The sequence below is a fragment of the Neofelis nebulosa genome, chromosome 2 (assembly GCF_028018385.1).
Source record: "Neofelis nebulosa isolate mNeoNeb1 chromosome 2, mNeoNeb1.pri, whole genome shotgun sequence".
Taxonomy (NCBI): Eukaryota; Metazoa; Chordata; class Mammalia; order Carnivora; family Felidae; genus Neofelis; species Neofelis nebulosa.
The window spans coordinates 197,483,487-197,502,851 of record NC_080783.1 but is presented as its reverse complement, the minus strand read 5'-3'; the positions used below and the strand labels follow the sequence as shown (position 1 = coordinate 197,502,851).

General features: G+C 39.1%; 1 protein-coding gene across 10 annotated transcripts in view; it reads left to right on the top strand.

Moving 5' to 3' along the window:
- The window catches only part of S100PBP (S100P binding protein), a 46,905-nt gene extending 27,540 nt beyond the window's left edge, over nt 1–19,365 (top strand). For 9 of the 10 annotated variants that reach the window (XM_058718201.1, XM_058718194.1, XM_058718198.1 and 6 more), the window contains 2 exons: nt 14,813–14,900; nt 16,716–19,365. In XM_058718201.1, the coding sequence (XP_058574184.1) occupies nt 14,813–14,900; nt 16,716–16,857 (230 nt within the window). In that variant the 3' untranslated portion in view covers nt 16,858–19,365. The remainder of the gene's footprint in view (nt 1–14,812; nt 14,901–16,715) is intronic. The other variant, XR_009258268.1, reaches the window with a different exon arrangement.

Sequence of the window (19,365 nt, the reverse complement as noted above, 5' to 3'; positions counted from 1 at the left end):
GCAGAGAGAGAGGGAGAGAGAGAGAATCGCAAGCAGGCTCTGTGCTGCCAGCAGAGAGCCAGATGCGGGGCTCAAACTCATGAAGCTGTGAGATCATGACCTGAGTTGAAACTACAAGTCTGGTGCTTAACAGATTGAGCCACCCAGACGCCCCTTGACTTCTTTATTTTTATATTCACATTTATGATTTCTGAGAGCCTTTTCCTGTTTTGTTCCCTTTGCATATTGTGTTGTTCCTATTTGTGAACTAATTTCTTATCTCAAGATTTTGTTTCTTTTTTATTATAATTGAAATTTAGTAAACTGCACAAATTTAAAGTATACAACTTGTCGAGTTTTGACATTTGTATACACCCATGAAACTCATGCAATTGAGATAAACATACCACACCCCAAATTTTCTTTGTGTCTCTTTATAGTTCCTCCCTCCTACCTTTCCTTGACTCCTTTATTCCCCAGGCAACCACTGATCTGCTGTCACTATAGTTTGTAATTTCTAGAATTTTATGTAAATGGAATCATATAGTATATACTAGCTTCTTTCTTGAAGCATAATTATTTTGAAATTCATCATTTTGATAGTTTATTCCTATTCATTGCTGAGTAGTATTCCATTATATAAATATACCACAGTTTGTTTATCCATTCACCTATTGATGGGTATTTGGGTTGTTTCCAAATTTTGGCTATTACAAATAAAGCTGTTATGAACATTCATGTACAAATCTTTGTATGGATATGCTTTCATTTCTCTCGAGTAAAAATCTAGTGGTAAAATGATTGGATCAGATTGTAGGTGTATGTTTAGCTGTTTTTTGTTTTTGTTTGTTTTAAGAAACTACCAAACTATTTCCCAAAGTGGTTGTACCATTTTATATTCTCACCAGCAGTGTATAAATTCCAGATCCTCCCATACTTACAAAGGATTGTTCATGCTGGTGTATAGAAATTCAGTTGATTTTTGTACATTGACCTTATATTCTGCAGCTTTGCTAAATTCACTAGTTCGTTTTGGTACCTATTTTGTAGATTGCATCAGTTTCTACATCTGTGATCATGTCATCAGCAAATAAACACATTTTTACTTGCTCCCTTCCAATATGGATGCTTTTTATTGGCTTTTCTTGCCATATTGCACTGGCTAGAACCTCCAGTATAGTGTTTAATACAAGTAGTACAAGCAACTTGTTGCTGATCTTAGGAAGAAGACATTTAGTCTTTCACCATTAATTATTATTTTAGGTTTCTCTTAGATACCCTTTATCAACTTTAGGATGTTCTCTCCTATTTATAGCTCGTTGAGAGTTGGATTTTATTAAATACTTCCTCTGTATCTGTTGAGATGATCATACAGTATTGTTGTGGTTTTTAAAGTCCATTAGTTGAGAATTGCATTATTTGATTTTCTAATGTTAAGCCAGTTTTGCATTCCTGGTCTTATGCATTCTGCACTTGGTCTTAAGGTGTTATCCTTATAATGATAGCATTGGGTTGATTTGTTAAAATTTTGTTATGGGGGCGCCTGGGTGGCGCAGTCGGTTAAGCGTCCGACTTCAGCCAGGTCACGATCTCGCGGTCCGTGAGTTCGAGCCCCGCGTCAGGCTCTGGGCTGATGGCTCGGAGCCTGGAGCCTGTTTCCGATTCTGTGTCTCCCTCTCTCTCTGCCCCTCCCCCGTTCATGCTCTGTCTCTCTCTGTCCCAAAAATAAATAAAAAAAACGTTGGAAAAAAAAAATTTAAAAAAATAAAATAAAATTTTGTTATGAATTTTCATATCTGCCTTAATAAGGGGTATTGTTTTATACTTCTCTATAATCTCTTGATCTGGTCTTGGTATCAGAGTAATGTTGGTCTCAAAGAATGAATTAGGAACTATTTCTACCTCTTCAAATTTTCCAGAAGAGTTTATATAGAAGAAATGGTATCTCTTCCTGGGTGAGCTTTGGTGGTCTTTCAAGGACTTTGACTATTTCATCCGAGTTGTTAAATTTATTAGCAGGAAGTTAATAACATTCCCTCATTAGCCTTTTATATAGTTTTCTTTAGTGATGTCATCCTCCCATTCTTGGTATCAGTAATTGTGTTTTCTCTCTTCTAATCAGTCTGGCTAAAAGTTTATGAACACTATTATGTAATTCCTTCTTTAAAAAAGAATCCAGCTTTTGTTTCACTGATTTTTCTCTATTTTTCTGTTTTCTATTTCATTGATTTCCATTCTGATACTATGTCCTTTTTTTCTGCTTACTTTGGGTTTCACTTGCTCTTTTTCTAGTTTCTTTAGATGGTTGCTAAGACCATCTATTTGAGTCTTTTTTTTTTTTTTCTAATTTAGTAAGGGATGTTAGGAGTAGGAGAAGATAAACTCATGCAGTCAATCTCTGTTTCTCTGGATGTATGCCTTGACCTGTGTTTTTAATCAGATTTATTGATCTATACTTTACATGCAATAAAATGCACCCATTTTATAGTGGCTTTTTTTTTTTTAAGTTTATTTATTTTGAGAGAGAGAGCAAGTGGGGTAGGGGCAGAAAGAGAGGGAGAGAGAGAATCCCAAGCAAGGCTCCATGCTACCAGCATGGAGCCCAATGTGGGGCTTGAACTCCCAAACTGTGAGGTCGACCTGAGCCAAAATCAAGAGTTAGGCACTTAACTGACTGAGCCACCCAGGCACCCCTAAAATGCACCCATTTTAAGTGTACTTTTGCTGAACTTTGACAAATTTATGCACCTGTTAAATCATCACAACAATCAAGATTGATAGAACATTCCCACCATCCCCCAAATTTTCCCTGTGCTCCATCTCAGTCATTTTGTCTCTATCCCACTCCTGCACTGGGAAAGCACTGATTTCTTTTTGGTCACTATAATTAGATTTGTCTTTTCTAGAGTTTCATATAAATGGAATCATGCAGTATGTGCTCTTTTGTGTTTGGCTTCTTTTACTTGGAATAATTTTAAGATATTTATCCATGTTGCTATGTGTATCAGTAGTTCTGTACTTTTGCCGTTGAATTTTTCCTTGTATTAATATACTGTAGTTTAATCTAGTCACTTGTTGAAAGACATCTGTGTCTCTAGTTTTTGGCTGTTATGGATAAAGCATCTATGAACAGTCATATATGGGTTTTTGTATGGATATGTGTTTTCATTTCTCCAGGGTAAATGATTAGGAATGGAATTGCTGAGTCATATAGGGTTTGTATAACTTTTGCAAAGTGATCGTACTATTTATTGTAGGTTTTATACTGCAAAGGCTTAAGGGGTTTTTTTGTATATGAATATTTAGTTCTAGTAAGTCTAGAACTAAAGACACACACTGTCTAGAGACAGTGTGTGAACAGGGGAGGGGCAGAGAGGGAGACACAGAATCTGAAGCAGGCTCCAGGCTCTGAGCCGTCAGCACAGAGCCCAATGTGGGGCTCAAACCCACGGACCGTGAGATCATGACCTGAGCCAAAGTCGGACACCCAACCACCCCACGTGTGTGACATCTTCTTTATCCATTCATCCATTATAGACAGGTTGCTTCCATATCTTAGCTATTGTAAATAATGCCACAATAAACATAGGGGTGCATATATCATTTCAAATTGGTGTTTTCATTTTCTTTGGGTAATTACCCAGTTGTGGAATTACTGGGTCATAGGGTATTTCTATTTTTAATTTTTTGAGGAACCTCCATACCATTTCCATAGTGGTTGTACCAATTTACGTTCCTACTAATACTGCACGAAGGTTCCCTATTCTCCACATCCTTGCCAATACTTGTTATTTTTTGTTGTTTTGATACTCACTGGTATGAGGTGATATCTTATTGCGGTTTTGATACTTTTGGTAACTTTTTAATAAATCTCGTAGGATTATCTGTGTTAACATGATAATATCTGCAAATAAGGACAGCTTGTTTCTTCTTTTCCGATCTATATAGGCCTTTTGTTTACTTTTCTTGCCTTATTGCGCTGGCTAGGATCTCTAGTAAATTAGCTGTGGTATTAGCTGTATATTTATCATAGATACCCTTTGTTCAGGTTTGAGGAAGTTCCCCTTCTATTGGTAGTTTGGTTGAGGAAGTTCCCCTTCTGTTTGTAGTTTGATTGGAGTTTTTATCATGAATGGGTGGTGAATTTTGTTAGTTGAATTTTCTGCATTTATTTAGAAGGTCATATTGGTATTTCTCCTTTTTTCTGTAACATGGTGTATTACATTTATTGATTTTTGACTCTTATGCCAACTTGCATTCCTTGGATAAACTCATTGATCTTCATGAATTATCCTTAATTCAGTTTGCTAATATTTTTAACAGTTTTTACGTCTTGTTAATAAGGAGTATTGGGTTTTAGTTTTTCTTGTATTGTTCTCTAGTTTAAATATTGTGGTAATACTGGCTGCATAAAATGAGTAGGGAAATGTTTTCTCAGTTTATGTAGGATTGGTATCATTTCTTCCTTTAAATGTTTGATAGAATGTATCAGTGAAGCCATCCAACCCTGGAGTTTTCTTTTTGGCAAGGTGTCAAAGTACAGATGTAAAAGATTCAGGGCTTTTCAGAATTTCTTTATCTTTGAGTCCATTTTAAAATTTTGTCTTATAGGGAATTTGTCCATTTTATCTAAGTTGATGAGTTTATTGGCATAAAATTATTTATAATGTTTCCCTAAAGATTCCTTTAATTACTGTAGGATCTGTAGTGATGGTCACTGTTTCATTTCTAACATTGGTAATTTATCTTTTTTTTTTTTGGACAATCTAGTTAAAGGTTTGTCAGTTTAACTGATTTTTTTTCCCCCAAAGTAGATTTTTAGTTTCATAGTTCTATATTGGTTTTGGCTATTACATTTAATTTTTTTCTACACTTTGTTGTTTCTTTCCTTCCACTTACTTTGGGTTTAATTTGCTTTTGTTTTCTAGCTTTTTAATGTGGAAGGTTAGATCACTGATCTGAGACCTTTCTATTTTCTGCAAGCATTTAAAGTCACAGGTTTTCCCTTTAAGTGCTACTTAGGTGCATCCCACAAATTTTGATATATTTTCATTTTCATTTGGCTCAAAGCAATTTCTAATTTCCCTTGTGATTACTTCTTTGACCTATGGGTAATTAGAAGTGTGTTGCTTAATTTCCACATATTTGGGACTCTTCAGCAATCTTCTTATTTCTAGCTTAATCCCGTTGTGGTCAGAGAATATTCTCAGTATGAGTTCACTTCTTTTAAATATGCCGAGTCTTATTTTTATAGCCCACCATATGGTCTGTTTTGGTGAATGTTCCCTGTGCACTTGAAAATATATATTTCTGATGTTGGTGGAGTGTTCTATACATTTTAGTACGGTTTTGTTAGTTGCTGGTGGTGTTCAATTATATATCCTTACAGATTTTCTTACTAAAAGGAGTGTTTAAATACCTCCAACTCTAATTGTGGATTTTCATGTTTTTCCTTTCAGTTCTGTCAGTTTTTGCCTTGTGTGTTTTGAATCTCTGCTATTGGATGCATACGCTTATAGGAATATTACACGTCTTGATAAATTGACACCTTTATCATTATGAACTTTTTTTTTTTACTCTTAGCAACATTCAGTACTTACATTTTTATTAATATTCTGTTTTGGAGTCACTTTGTTTCATATTAACTATTCCAACTTTCTTTTCACTACTGTATGCATGATGTGGTTTTTTTTTTTTTAAGTTTTTTTTTTTTTTTAAGTAATCTCTACCCCCAACATGGGACTCAAACTCACAACGCCAAGATCAAGAATTGCACACTCCTCCAACTGAGCCAGCCATTGCCCCTCATATCTTTGTGGATGTCTTGTAGACACTATATAGTTGAGTGTGGTTTTTTTTCTCCCCACCTCAATCTGAGTCTTCTTTTTTTTTTTTTTTTTTTTAATGTTTATTTTTGAGAGAGAGACACAGAGTGCCAGCGGGGGAGGGGCAGAGAGAGAGGGAGACACAGAATCCAAAGCAGGCTCCAGGTTCTGAGCTGTTGGCACAGAGCCTGATGTGGGGCTCGAACTTATGAACAGTGAGATCATGACCTGAGTCAAGGTCGGATGGTTAACTGACCGAGCCACCCAGACGCCCCTCATAATCTCAGTCTTCTAATTTAAGTGTGAGTCCAGTCAGTATGGTTGGTTTTAAATCTGCCATCTTGTTACTTGTTTTCTGTTTGTCTATCTGTTCTTTGTTTTTTCTTTCATCTTTTCTTGACCTTTGTTTTCAAGGCCCTTTATTATTATTGCTAGTTTTTATTTAAAAAAATTTTTTTGAGGCGCCTGGGTGGCTCAGTCGGTTAAGCGGCCGACTTCGGCTTGGGTCGTGATCTCGCGGTCCGTGAGTTCGAGCCCCGCATCGGGCACTGTGCTGACAGCTCAGAGCCTGGAGCCTGTTTCAGATTCTGTGTCTCCCTCTCTCTGACCCTCCCCTGTTCATGTCTCTGTCTCAAAAATAAATAAAAACGTTAAAAAAAAAATTATAAAAAAAAAAAAATTTTTTTTTAAGTAGGTTCCATCCACACCCAACATGGGACTTGAACTCATGACCTGAAATCAAGAGTCACAGGCTTCACTGGCTGAGCCAGCCAGGAGTCCCCCTTTTTTGTTGTTTTTAAAGTATTTTTTAGTATTCCATTTCATCTCCATTCTATACCTCTTTGTTTTATTTTTCATGGTGGTTCTAGGGTAGTAGTTCTCACGACGTTTTGGTCTCAGGACCCAGTTACACTTTTGCAAATTGAGGACCCCAAAAAGTGTTTTTGTTTGTGTGGGTTACACCTGTCTATACTTAATCATATTAAAAGAACTGAAAAATTATTTTTTATTAATATTTTTTAAGATAATAAACTCATTGCACGTTAACAGAAATAATGTGTTTTTACTAAAAATAATTTTTGGAGGAGGCACCTGGGTGGCTCAGTCAGTTAAGTATTCGTCTCTTGATTTCAGTTCAGGTCATGATTATTATATATTAAATGTTCATATACAGTTGAATCTATTTCTAAAGTGTTATTTTCTCTTCTATTTTTAGTGTGTCTATACAGGGAAGAATGCTATACCCTTTTAATTATAGTGACCTTATAATATGCTTTTACATCTACTAAGGCCAGCAGTCTGTCATGTACACCATTGCACCCATTCCCCCATTTTTTTCCTATTTGTTGCTTATTTGTTCTTCCAAGTTAACTTTATAATAAAAATTTAAGCTCCAGGAAAAATTCTGATGATATTTTCATTGGAATTATGTAAAATGTATACATTAACTTGGTTAAGGATTTCGGCTCAAGTCATGACCTCATGGTTCATGAGTTGGAGGCCCGCGTCAGGCTCTGCACTGACAGCGTGGAGCCTGCTTGGGATTCTCTGTCTGTCTGTCTGTATCTCTCTCTCTGCCCCCACTCTCAAAATAAACATTTAAAAAAAATGCAGTAAGGGTGCCTGGGTGGCTCAGTTGGTTAAGTGTCTGACTTCAGCTCAGGTCACGATCTCACGATTTGTGGGTTCGAGCCCTGCCTCGGGCTCTGTGCTGACGGCTCAGAGCCTGGAGCCTTCTTCAAATTCTGTGTCTCCCTCCTTCTCTCTCTGCCCCTTCCCCACACATTCTCTCTCTGTCTCTGTCTCTGTCTCTCAAAAATAAATAAACATTTAAAAAATAAATAAATAAAAATAACTTTCTTAAAAAAGTAACCTCTTCATGGGATTTCAACTCATGACCCTGAGATCAAGAGTTGCAGGCTCCACTGACTGAGCCAGCTAGGTGCCTCTAAAAATGACTTTTTGAAAATGAAACCAAAAATTTTGGGAAAGGAATGGCATTGATTTACATTTTACAAATCTCTTTTAATGCCTGGCTAAACAGAAGACTGCTAGATCCTCACTTGTGGTTCTGCACTCTAAATCATGTCGTACAGCCTCTTGAGAACTCCACAGTACACTTTTTAAAAAAATGTTTATTTATTTTGAGAGAGAGTGCACACACGCACGAGAGAGAGCAGAGGAGGGGCAAACAGAGAATCCCCTGATACGGGGCTCCAACTCACCACCTAAGATCATGACCTGAGCCAAAATCAAGAGCTGGACGCTCAGCTGACTGAGCCACCTTACACAGGCACCCTACGCAGTGGAAATGCAAGTGGAAAAGACAATAACATCTTATTGTTATTATGAAAATCATTCTGACCTCGTTAAGCCTCAGAAGGGTATTGAGGGACTCCCAGGGATTCTTAGACACACTTTGAGAGCTGTGATTCCGTTGTTGACAATATGCATCTTTGACTTATCAGTCCATCTTCAAAATAATCCACCACTTAACACATAAAGCCCTAATAACAATATACTTCCAAATCTCCAGTCTGTTTTTTTATGCAATTGTTTTTATATACTGTACATATATATATATATATACATATACGTATATATACGTACGTATACGTATATATATATGTATACGTACATATACGTATATGTATATATATATACGTTTGTGTGTGTGTATATATATATATATATATGTATGTATTTAACTCTTCACATTATTTTTCCTTTTTTTTTTTTTAATGTTTATTTATTTTTGAGAGAGCGTGAGCAGGGGGACAGGGAGAGAGAGGGGGACTGAGGATCCAAAGCAGGCTCTGCGCTGACAGCAGCCAGCCTGATGTGGGGCTTGAACTCTTGAACCGTGAGATCATGACTTGAGCCGAAGTTGGATGTTCAACCGACTGAGCCACCCAGGTGCCCCAACACATTATTTTTATTTTAAACAGTTATTTTTGAAAGACTTTTTTAAATGAGAAAAAGTCTTTTCTATTTACTCACATACTGACTGTTTTCAGTGCTCTTGATTCTTTTCTATCTGTTACTTTCCTTTTTCCTGATGAACTTTTAGTTTCTTGTAGTGTAGGTCTGCTGGTGAGGAAGTCTCTTTGCTTTTGTTTATTTACAGAGTGTTTTGCCTTCATTTTAAACTTTTTATTTTGAAAAGTTACAGACTCAGAGACTCACAAGAAGTTTCAAGGTGCACCTCAGTGGTTTCCCTTCTTGGGAATCAAGATTCTGAGCAGTCTGAAAACAGTTGTTTCATATATTTTGCCCAGTTTCTAGTTGGCTCACAGTAGGAGGTAAGCCCATTCATCATGCCTAGAAGTCTCTGCTTTGATTTTTCCTGGAGATCACAAGCAGCAATGGTTATGTAAATTCTGATTTTGCATTTGGCATTACTGTCAAGGACATTCCTATATCACTTAGTATCCCCTACCTAACACATCACTTCAAAAATATATATTATATAATACATAATATATAATAATTCCTATTTCTTTCTTTTGCTTTTTGCCCTGTCTGCAAGGAAATCGGTCAAGATTTGCAGTAGATCATCACAGTTTTGTTGACCTAGAGGTGACATGTTTGCATTCTTGTTTTCCACTAATGTCTTTTTCCTTTTTATTCCTATTTTATTAATGTATTTATAAAAGCAGTAGCCTGCACCCATATAGCACATTTTGTTCTTTTCCTCTTCATTCCCTTTCCTGTATTAGGTGTTGTTTTTTTTTTTTCTTATTGCAAGGAATAGAGACCTTGTGATTGCCTTTAAGTAATTGGAGTTTAAGGATTTACAGGAGAAGATGAAGATTAGACACTCAACAATATAGCCAGTTCTTATAGTAGAAAGAATCAGCCATAGATCCAGGCCCCATGTCCCCCAGAAACAGGTGCCTTTGTTCCGTGTCCAGGTTTTCCTTGCTGATTCAGTGATTCTCATACTTCTCTTTCTCTGTGACCAGTGCTTCTCTCTTTCTCTGTGACCAGTGCTTCTATTAGCTGTCTCACGTGTCTGTTCTCTCCTGGAGCCCTGGCTGTGTGTTCTCTCTCATTTTCATTACTAAAGCTCGCACTCACATTCCAAAGGAGAGTGTCTGACTGATTTACTTAAAGACCTATTGGTGCCAGGCCAGCTCTTTACGTCCTTAGCCAGCTGAGAGATTCTCTGTTCTTGGGTCATGTGCCACACTGAATTAAACAGGGTCATGTATAAGGTGTGAATCTAAGATTTCAGGAGGGCCATCAGCATAGCAAGCACTCAGCATCTTCCATTCCTCCTCCTTTCTAACAATTGATTGACCTAACTTACTAAGGACAGGTATTAGACTGGATTTCCACCAAAACTAGTCATCAATATATTTATAGATTAAGGTTTAGACAGACTGTTTATCTAATTCCCGAAATGTTAGGGTTTTTTCCTCTTTCATTCTTAGATGAATTTCATTCTTAGGCACAAAACAAAGGACAGTCTTCACCACCTTTTAGCCACAACTTAAAATAAACCCATGGTACTGATTGTTGGTCCAAGAAAGCCCATCTGTTAGAGACTGTGAAGAGAAAATTCAAACATTTCCATTCTTGTTAGCATCTCTAAATTTGGAAGAAGAGATAGAAGCTATAAGCTGAAATAAGGTTCTTTGGATTATTAGCTCCACCTGGGTTTGAATCCTGGCTCTCCCATTTACTAGATGATAGATGGGTATCTTTTCTAGGCTTCAGTTTAATCACGAATAAAATGGAGATCATGGTATTTGCCCCATGTGGTGGTTAGGATTAGATGATAGGGTACATGCAAAGCTGTTAGCAAAGTGCCTGGCACATAATAAATGCTTGATAAATGTAGTTTTCATTATCTCTAGATCATTAAGTCTTATTAATAATTAATGTTCCCATAGTCCATCAGTAAGTTCTTAGTGCTAAGGAAAACTAACATTTGTTGGTGCATGAGCTGAGACCTGATTATTGAGCCCTTGTTTACTTACCACTGTGTGAGGTAATGAGTATGCAACTACACATATTGTGGTTGGATTCTTGCTTTCTAATCCCCAGTGTGAAATGTCAGTCCCAGAAAAAATTGTAAGGAAACTCAACTCGATGGTATTATATTGTTATTCAGGCTGTTACTAACTGTGTGACCTTGGGAAAATTACTTCTCTGTGTCTCAGTTCCTTCATCTGTGAAATGGGGAAAATACCTCATAGGATTATTATAAGGAACAAATGAGTTAATATATGTAAAGCTTGGGGCACCTGGGTGGCTCAGTTGGTTAGGTGTCCAACCTTGGCCCAGGTCATGAGCTCATGATCTTGTGGTGCATGAGTTTGAGCCTCGCGTTGGGCTCTGTGCTGACAGCTCAGAGCCTAGAGCCTGCTTCAGATTCTGTGTCTCCCTCTCTCTCTCTCTGCCCCTGCCCTGCTCACGCTCTGTCTGTGTCTCTCTCTCTCTCTCTCTCAAAAATAAGAAACATTAAAAAAAAAAAAAAAAAATATATATATATATATATATATATATATATATATATATGTAAAGCTCATAGGACAATGTTCAATAACATGGTGAGTGCTATATGTAAGTTGCTGCTGCTAGATTTTGACTCCTAGCAGTTTAATACTTGAAGCCTTGGGCTTAATCGACCAATTTTTCCTCCTTTTAGTTTAAAGTGAATAGGTTTTTTGTGTTTTTTGTAATGTTTATTTATTTTTGAGAGAGAGAGAGCAAGTGCGTGCATGTGTGTGAGGGGCAAAGAGAGAGGGAGACAGAGGATCCAAAGTGGGCTCCTCCATGCTGGCAGCAGAGAGCCTGATGCAGGACTCGAACCCACGAACCATGAGATCATGACCTGAGCCACCCAGGTACCCCAAAAGTAAATGGGTTTCTTCATAGGAGGCTTATAGCATATCTTTAGCCTCCGTCATCAGGATAGTTTTATAGGCTGTAGCTGGTAAGAGATGAGTGAACTGAAGGACATGGTCCACAGATAATCTTGTTCCATTTTGAGATTGGACGCCACAATACCCATATCTTGCCAGCCATCCTTTGATGATACTTTGGCAGGAAAAACATATCTTGAAATTCTTCAAAGCTGATTTTTCCCCTCACAGAGACATTTTTTTTGCCGGCCTAGAAGGATGGGGTGCTGGGATGTGACAGTGGGATATGGGAAAGGCAATTTGAATTGAGACCTTTGATTTTAGTTTAACATCCAGCAGGCAAGGGATTTTCTAATCTAAAGCTACTTCCCTTCTTAAAGGAGAAACTCTTTTCTGGTTTATATTTCCTTCTCAAGAAGTGAGATTCATATGTTTTCTTCCCATATTAGTGAGATTGAACATCTTTTCATTATGTTTACTGATCACTTGTATGACTTTGGTGAATTGCCTATTTATGTCCTTTGACCTCTTTTATTACGAGGAGATTACTTCTGTAGAATAAGGGCATTAAAACTTTGCCATATGTGTTTCAGAGATATTTTTCATTTTGTCAGTTGTCTTCTTTTACCCTTGGTTGTACTTTTTAATTTTAACTGCACAGAAGCTTGTGATGAATCTATAAATTTTTCCTGAAAAGTATCATCTCATTATGGTTAGAGAATTTCTGCTGAGTGCTGTAACACATATCTGAGTTTATGTGTAGACTGATCCACTTAATAAACATTTTTCCTTACAGAGAGGTGATTGATTGTCCCATGATTTGAAGAGTCTTTGCAAACTAACATAGGCCTGTGGCTGTAACACCTTAATAACAATAGTTACCACTTACAGCTTTGTGCCAGGCAATATGCTAAGTTTTTATGTGCTGTATTCCTAATATTCAACTTCATGCTACATATTATTGTCCATATTTCATAAATGGGTCAAGTGGGCCTAGAAGTGAAATGATTTGTTCAGGGTCTTAGAACTAGGTAGTGGCTGGATTGGAATTTTAAGTCTGCCTAACTTCAAAGTATATACTTTCTCTACATAGCTTGGCTTCTTGAGGCTTCAAATAAATTAGATTCGTCCTAAAAGTTAAGTAAATATCTTTTTAAAAAAAATTTTTTTTTCAACGTTTTTTATTTATTTTTGGGACAGAGAGACAGAGCATGAACGGGGGAGGGTCAGAGAGAGAGGGAGACACAGAATCGGAAGCAGGCTCCAGGCTCCGAGCCATCAGCCCAGAGCCTGACGCGGGGCTCGAACTCACGGACCGCGAGATCGTGACCTGGCTGAAGTCGGACGCTTAACCGACTGCGCCACCCAGGCGCCCCAAGTAAATATCTTTTATCAGAACTTGAAAAGATGGGCTGTAGCCTAGTTAAACTGCTTCCGGTTTCTGAGAGCACAATGAAGGCAATGAGAAGTATGTAAACTGGCCGAAAGAAAAGTCTGTACCGTCTAGGGCAGTGGTTTTCAAAGAGTGGTTCCCAGGCCAGCAGCCTCAGCATCACTTAGGCCTTTATTAGAAATACAAATTCTCAGGTCCCACTCCAGACCTACAGAATCAGAAAGTCTGGGGTTGGGCCCAGCTACCAGTTTTATAATACTTCTGGCTGATTATGATGCATGTTAAAATTTGAGAACCACTGGTCAAGGGAAATTATTTTATTCTCTCTAATCATAATTTCTGCTTTTGTGAGCTTCCCCTAAGTGCAAAATTAGCATTATCAGAAAAGCATAGAGTCAAACAGGAGCCAGTTTTGAGATCGGTTTAATGAGCATTTAAAGCAAGTCCACCTCACCGAGCCACAGTTTCCCATCTCCAAAGTGATGTTTTAAAAAAACTTTTTTAATGTTTATTTATTTGTGAGACAGAGAGACAGAGCACGAGTGGGGGGGGCGGGCAGAGAGAGAGAGGGAGACACAGAATTCGAAGCAGGCTCCAGGCTCCGACTGTCAGCACAGAGCCCGACACGGAGCTCAAACTCGTGAACCATGAGATCATGACCTGAGCTGAAGTCAGACGCTTAACCGACTGAGCTACCCAGGTTCCACCTCCAAAGTGATGTTTTAGTAACATCTATCTCCATAAGATAGTATGTAAAGCGCATAGCACCTTGCCAGTCTCCCAGATGGTTGACAAATTGCCTCCAGCAATTTTTCTTGTTTAGCAAAAAGGCCCCACCTGCCTTCTATTCTCAACTTTTTTTTTTAATTAATTTATTTTTTTTCCTCCAGCTTTTTTTCAATATATGAAATTTATTGTCAAATTGGTTTCCATAATTAATTTATTTTTGAGAGAAACAGAGCATGAGCGGGGGAGGGGGGAGAGAGGGAGAGAGAAAGAATCCCAAGCAGGCTCTGCACTATCAGCGCAGAGCCCGATGTGGGGCTTGAACCCACAAACCATGAATGAGGTCATGACCTGAGCCAAGAGTCAAACACTTAACCAACTAGGCCACCCAGGTGCCCCAACTTCTCTCGTTTCTTGAATGTATTTTGCTGTCTTGTATCTCTGAGCCTTTGTATTAGCTATTTCTCTTGGACACCCCCACCTCTACCCCTGTCTGCCTCACTAACTTCTTGAGATCCTTTTGATCCCTGCTTGTAGTTTACTTCTGGAGAGGGCTTGCTCAAACCTCCACCCTCCAGTCTCTGTGCTCACATAGCAGCCTGTGTTTCTCCTGTCACTGCACGTATCACAGATTTTGGAATTGCCTGTCTCCTTATATAAACTTAATTGAGGGCAGGTAGTGTCTTGTCTACTACCATATTCTAGGGACCAGTAAAGTTCCTCACACACTATAGGAGCTAATAAATGTTGAATGAATGAATGGTGGCTGTCATTATTGCCGCTGCTGCATCATCATCGTCATCATCACCATCATCGTCGTCGTCATCATCACCACCACCATCTGAGAGCGAGCTTCCCTCTCTGGCTTATAGTTTTTGTGCTGACTGCTTGTGATAATCGTAGATAGTATTAGGATCAGTGCCTGTTTTTTCTTTCCCTGAAAGCACGGGCTTTGACCTAGACTGATATGGTAGTTCATTGAGCTGCTTCCTAACCACGATCCCTCTGTGTCACAGGTGCCTTGGGGGAACTGTACGCCTTGATGGGTCAAGTTCATCATGTGCCAAACCCAAAATGGCAGCATCCTTCGGACCTCACCATGCGGTGAGTGGGTGATGAGGAGGAGGGGGAAAAGGGTAGAATTTGGCCACGGGAGGAATGTGGTGGGGAATTGGGTGTAATTGTATAATTCCAGAGGTAGAAAAGAAGTGGTAGAGTATAGTGGAGTAAGAACTGGACTGAAATCCAGGAAACGCGGGGTCGGGTACTAGCTTTGCAGTTTATAACCAGATGTATGATTCTGACCAAGTCACTCCATTCCTCTGGTCCTCACATCAGTAAAACTAGTATGTTGGACTAATTGACGTCCAAGGGTCTTTCTGTTCTGAAATCTTCTGGATTCTTGATGCAGGGTGGTTTTACACATCGATTCAGTGACTTTGATTCAGTTACAGAAACTTTGGAGTCATCTTTGACTTTCTCACCCCATATTCAGTCCATTAGCAAATCCTGTAAGTATATCCAAAACTTGACCATTTCTCATCATTTTCACTTGGACTGTTGCAGGTCTTCTAAATGGTCTCCCTGCTTCTGCCCTTGCCCATCTACTATTCTCAACTTGGCAGCCAAAGAAATTCAGATTCTCTGCTCAAAACTTTCCATCTCACATTTCCCACCCTCACAGTCCGCTATAAAGACCATGGCCTGACATGGTTAGCTCACCAACTTCATCTCCTACTCTTCCCCTTGCTCATTCTGTTCTAGTCACACTGGCTCCCTTGCTATTTTTCTAATATGTCACACGTGTTCCCACCCCAGGGTCTTTATGCTCAGCGTTTCCTCTCTAGTTGCCAAAATGATAGCAAATCTCAGAAAGACAGGGCAGTGTAATGGTTATCAGATGAACTCTGGAGACAGGTATGAATTCAGATCCAGGCTCTTGTACTTACTCCACTTTATGACCTTGGGCAAGTTATTTAACCTGAGACTGTTTCCTTACCTGTACAAAATATTAATGAGAGGGCTTTTCTGGCAGGATTGTTATCAGCATTAAATGAGGTGAGCTATTTACAGAATTCAGCAAGTACTTGCCTATAGGGCCAGATAAATGTCATAAGATGTTATCATTATTTTCAGTTCTGGCTGCTCATAATCACCTGTGGAGATGTCTAAAAATACAGATGTCCAGGCCCTGACTCAAGGGATTCTAAATCATTAAGTCAGGGGTTGGGGTGGGGGTGTGGTGCAAGAATCTCAACCTTTAAAAAGCTTCCCAGGTGGTTGTTAGGAAGAGCAGGGGTTGAGAATGAGCTCAGATTATCACACAGGGTCTTTTTCAGAAGTACAGCCTAAAGGACTGGGGGTGAGTAAAGGAGAATCTCAAGAAACTTTGAGTCCGTGCTATTAATTATTCAGTCTCCAAACTTGCAATGTGATACTCACATGATGACTTACCTTCTCTGGGAATTTTATTCTAATTTTAACTGCTGAGTCCTGAGCAACCTTGAGCTGTGTCAGACAGTGAGGTCCTGTTGGAGGTACAAGCATGATGCAGTGAAATACAGATCCTGTTCTAAATGTTTCCTGAGGGAGAGAATTTTTTTTGCCTACTTGAGTGTTATTATACATTATGTATTAGGTTTTCTTAACATTTGTGTATGTGGCATATATCACCATAATACCTATGTGGCAATTTGGCTTTGGGAGTTGGAAGGAAATAGCACTTACATTGTGACTTTCATATAAATAAAATAGTACAAAGTTTCTAAAATTGTGAGGATTGAAATGTAAAATTAGTATCTGCTATCCAAAAGTAAAGATACTCTTCAAATAGTTGCCTAGGCCATTTTTGGTGTACAAATAGCCATTCCAGCCGAAACACTCATTTTTCCTGTTTTTATTTTCCCTTTCTCCTGATAGAAACTACGCTCGGTTCCGACAGAAACCTCTGCAAAGATACAGTCTGACTCAGTGGGTTGACAGGAACATGCGAAGCCACCATCGGTTCCAGCGTCTCCCAGATTTCCCACCGAGTCCATTTGTCTCACCCCATCAGCAGTGAAGGTCTCTATCCAGGGTCCTGTTCCAGGTCCTGTTCGGAGCAGCAGCTCATCTTCTGCTCTTTTGTGCTTTGTAGATTTTGAATTTTATTTTTCACAAGATTTTTATTTAAAGAACTTGCCACCTTTTGGAAATTCCCGTTGCTGACTTGAAATTTTTTTGTATAACGTCCTTCTTGTTTGTCTGTGTGCATGCGTTTAAGCACTGTTAAGTTTTTATTTTTTATTTAAATTGAAGGTGACCACTAATTGAAAGCCAGCATCAAGCCAGAATCCCTAGGCTCAGGCAAAGCACCCACCTCTGCACAGAGGTGAAGTCTACTTCTGGTGCCCAAAAGAAATCATCTTCTAATCTCCTGTAAGGAAGAGATTACCAGGCTGCAAGCCAGCATTAATTACTGCTAATGACTTATAAGTGGATATAAGTCACTTTTAACAACCCCTCTTACTTTTTTATTTGAATCTCTGAATACCTGTCAGTATTTTAAAGTCGGTAATCCAGCACATCTGAAGTAGGACGGAGCAGGACAAAAATCCTGTGGAAGGGACAAATTAAAAGTGTAAATATTCTCTCTTTTTTGTACTTACTAGCCTCCTTTATTTATTTTCTTTGCCCCCTGCCCCCATTCTTCATTAAATTTGTTTTGCACAATAGGTTTACAAATGTGACACATCTCAACTCTGACAGAAGACTGCTGACTAACCCTTGTTGATTTGTGGTCTTGAGACTGATTGTCTTCTCTTTCTTTTCTCAAGGATTTGCCTTTTTTCTCCCCAGTGACCACTATGCTCCTTAAGTTCTGTTGGTGTGCTCCTGTATCCTGTTAGACATAGACATGCCTCTTAAGAGCAGCCTCCCTGCTCTCTTTATCAAAGAGCTTCCCACCCAGAGGCTTCACTCTAGGACAGGCCAGCAAACCAGTCCTACTGAGGTGTGAGTTGGTTTTCAGTTTCATCTGCTCAACCCCAACTTCAAGTGTGAGTTGATGTGTTAGTCAGTGAGTCCATCATCCTGTGGGAGAGACTCTGGAGAGGCACTCTGTTGTCTCCATGAGTAGTTAACAAGAGGTGCCTTTAGCTTCCGGATGTTACCATCTCGTTTGGTCAGACCTCTGATACACAGCTTGACAAAACTGATAATGTGGGTCTAATGAGCTGTGATTAAGCCTGTGCACGAAAGCATTACCTGACCTTCAGCTTTGGTATTCTACCTTAAGTGGACAGACTTTGTGCAGCCTAATGGATGTCAAGGAGTTCGTCATTCTTTCTATACAGCCAGCTCTAGACCTCTTTGGGGAGATTTTGCAGTCCGGCATTCACGCTGCTGTTCGCACTCTATGGAGGCTGGGCATAGTCGCTGTGGTGCAGCCTGTGGTACCAGGCTAGCTGCCTCCTTCTGCTTTTGTTGTTCCATCGGCCCATCTCTGCACTCATCTTAAACAGCCTACCCGGCTTTAGAAAACGACTTGGGAAAAGTTCAGTCATTCAAGCCACCAGTAACCTTAGATGGATGCCACTAAGTGTTTACTGTTTTTATCCAGGTGAGGAGTCTCTTCCTTGGACATTTGGTTTAGATTCTGGAACCAGATGCAAAGAAGTTCTGTTCAGAGCCAAGAGTCAAAATCGATTTCAGTTGGCATAATGGACATTCACTCAATCAGTCACTTCTCCAGATTTCCCTAAATTAGCATGATGGAGTGAGACGAGCAGACATCCACCTTTGGAACCACAGCATAATAAAAATTAATTGTAGCTGGAGTAACTAGCACTGTGGCTGTCTAGTTTCCACAGTCGGCCCAAGGAGTGAAGGGACAGCATTTCGCTTAGGCCCATGTTCCTGCACTCCTGGTACAAGAGGGTGTAAGCCTGAATGTGTAATGGCAGCCTTGCCTTTGCCAAATCAAATGAGTGACGGGTTCACTAGAAAATGTGACAATCACATTTCCTCTTTGCTCAAATAATTCTGTTTTTCCAAAGCTTTAGCAGCTTAATTAAATCTGTTGGACTGGGGGAGGAGAGAACTGTTCTTTAGCGGTTAACATGGTATTCTTTAAGAAGAAAAAAACAAAGCCAAAGAAAACTCATTATCAGGCATGTTTGCCTTAAAGATGGTGGTGGGTAAAATCTGGAGTTTTAATCTGTATTTAAAGCTGCATATCTCCTATGTGGTGCTGGCCTCTCAGACTAATATTTGGTGATGAGTTCTTGCTGTATTGTTTTATTGGAGTGACGGTTATGTGCATTTAACTGCCTACCTAGCTTTCTTCGTTCATGATGGCCTTCTCACCACAGGGGTCTTGACAAAGAGTAAAAATGTGCTGTTTACATAGTTTACTTTTAAGAGCCTGAAATAACCTGTAGTTTTGCATCTAACACAGGCCTGATTTACTTGAGTTGTCGGGATCAATTATGAAACTGAAGTTTGGTGCCTCCTCTTTATCATGTTTTTTCCCTTGTAGCAGTTGTGTTTAATGTCATTAAAAAGAAATAAAAGTTCTTGTCGTGGCATA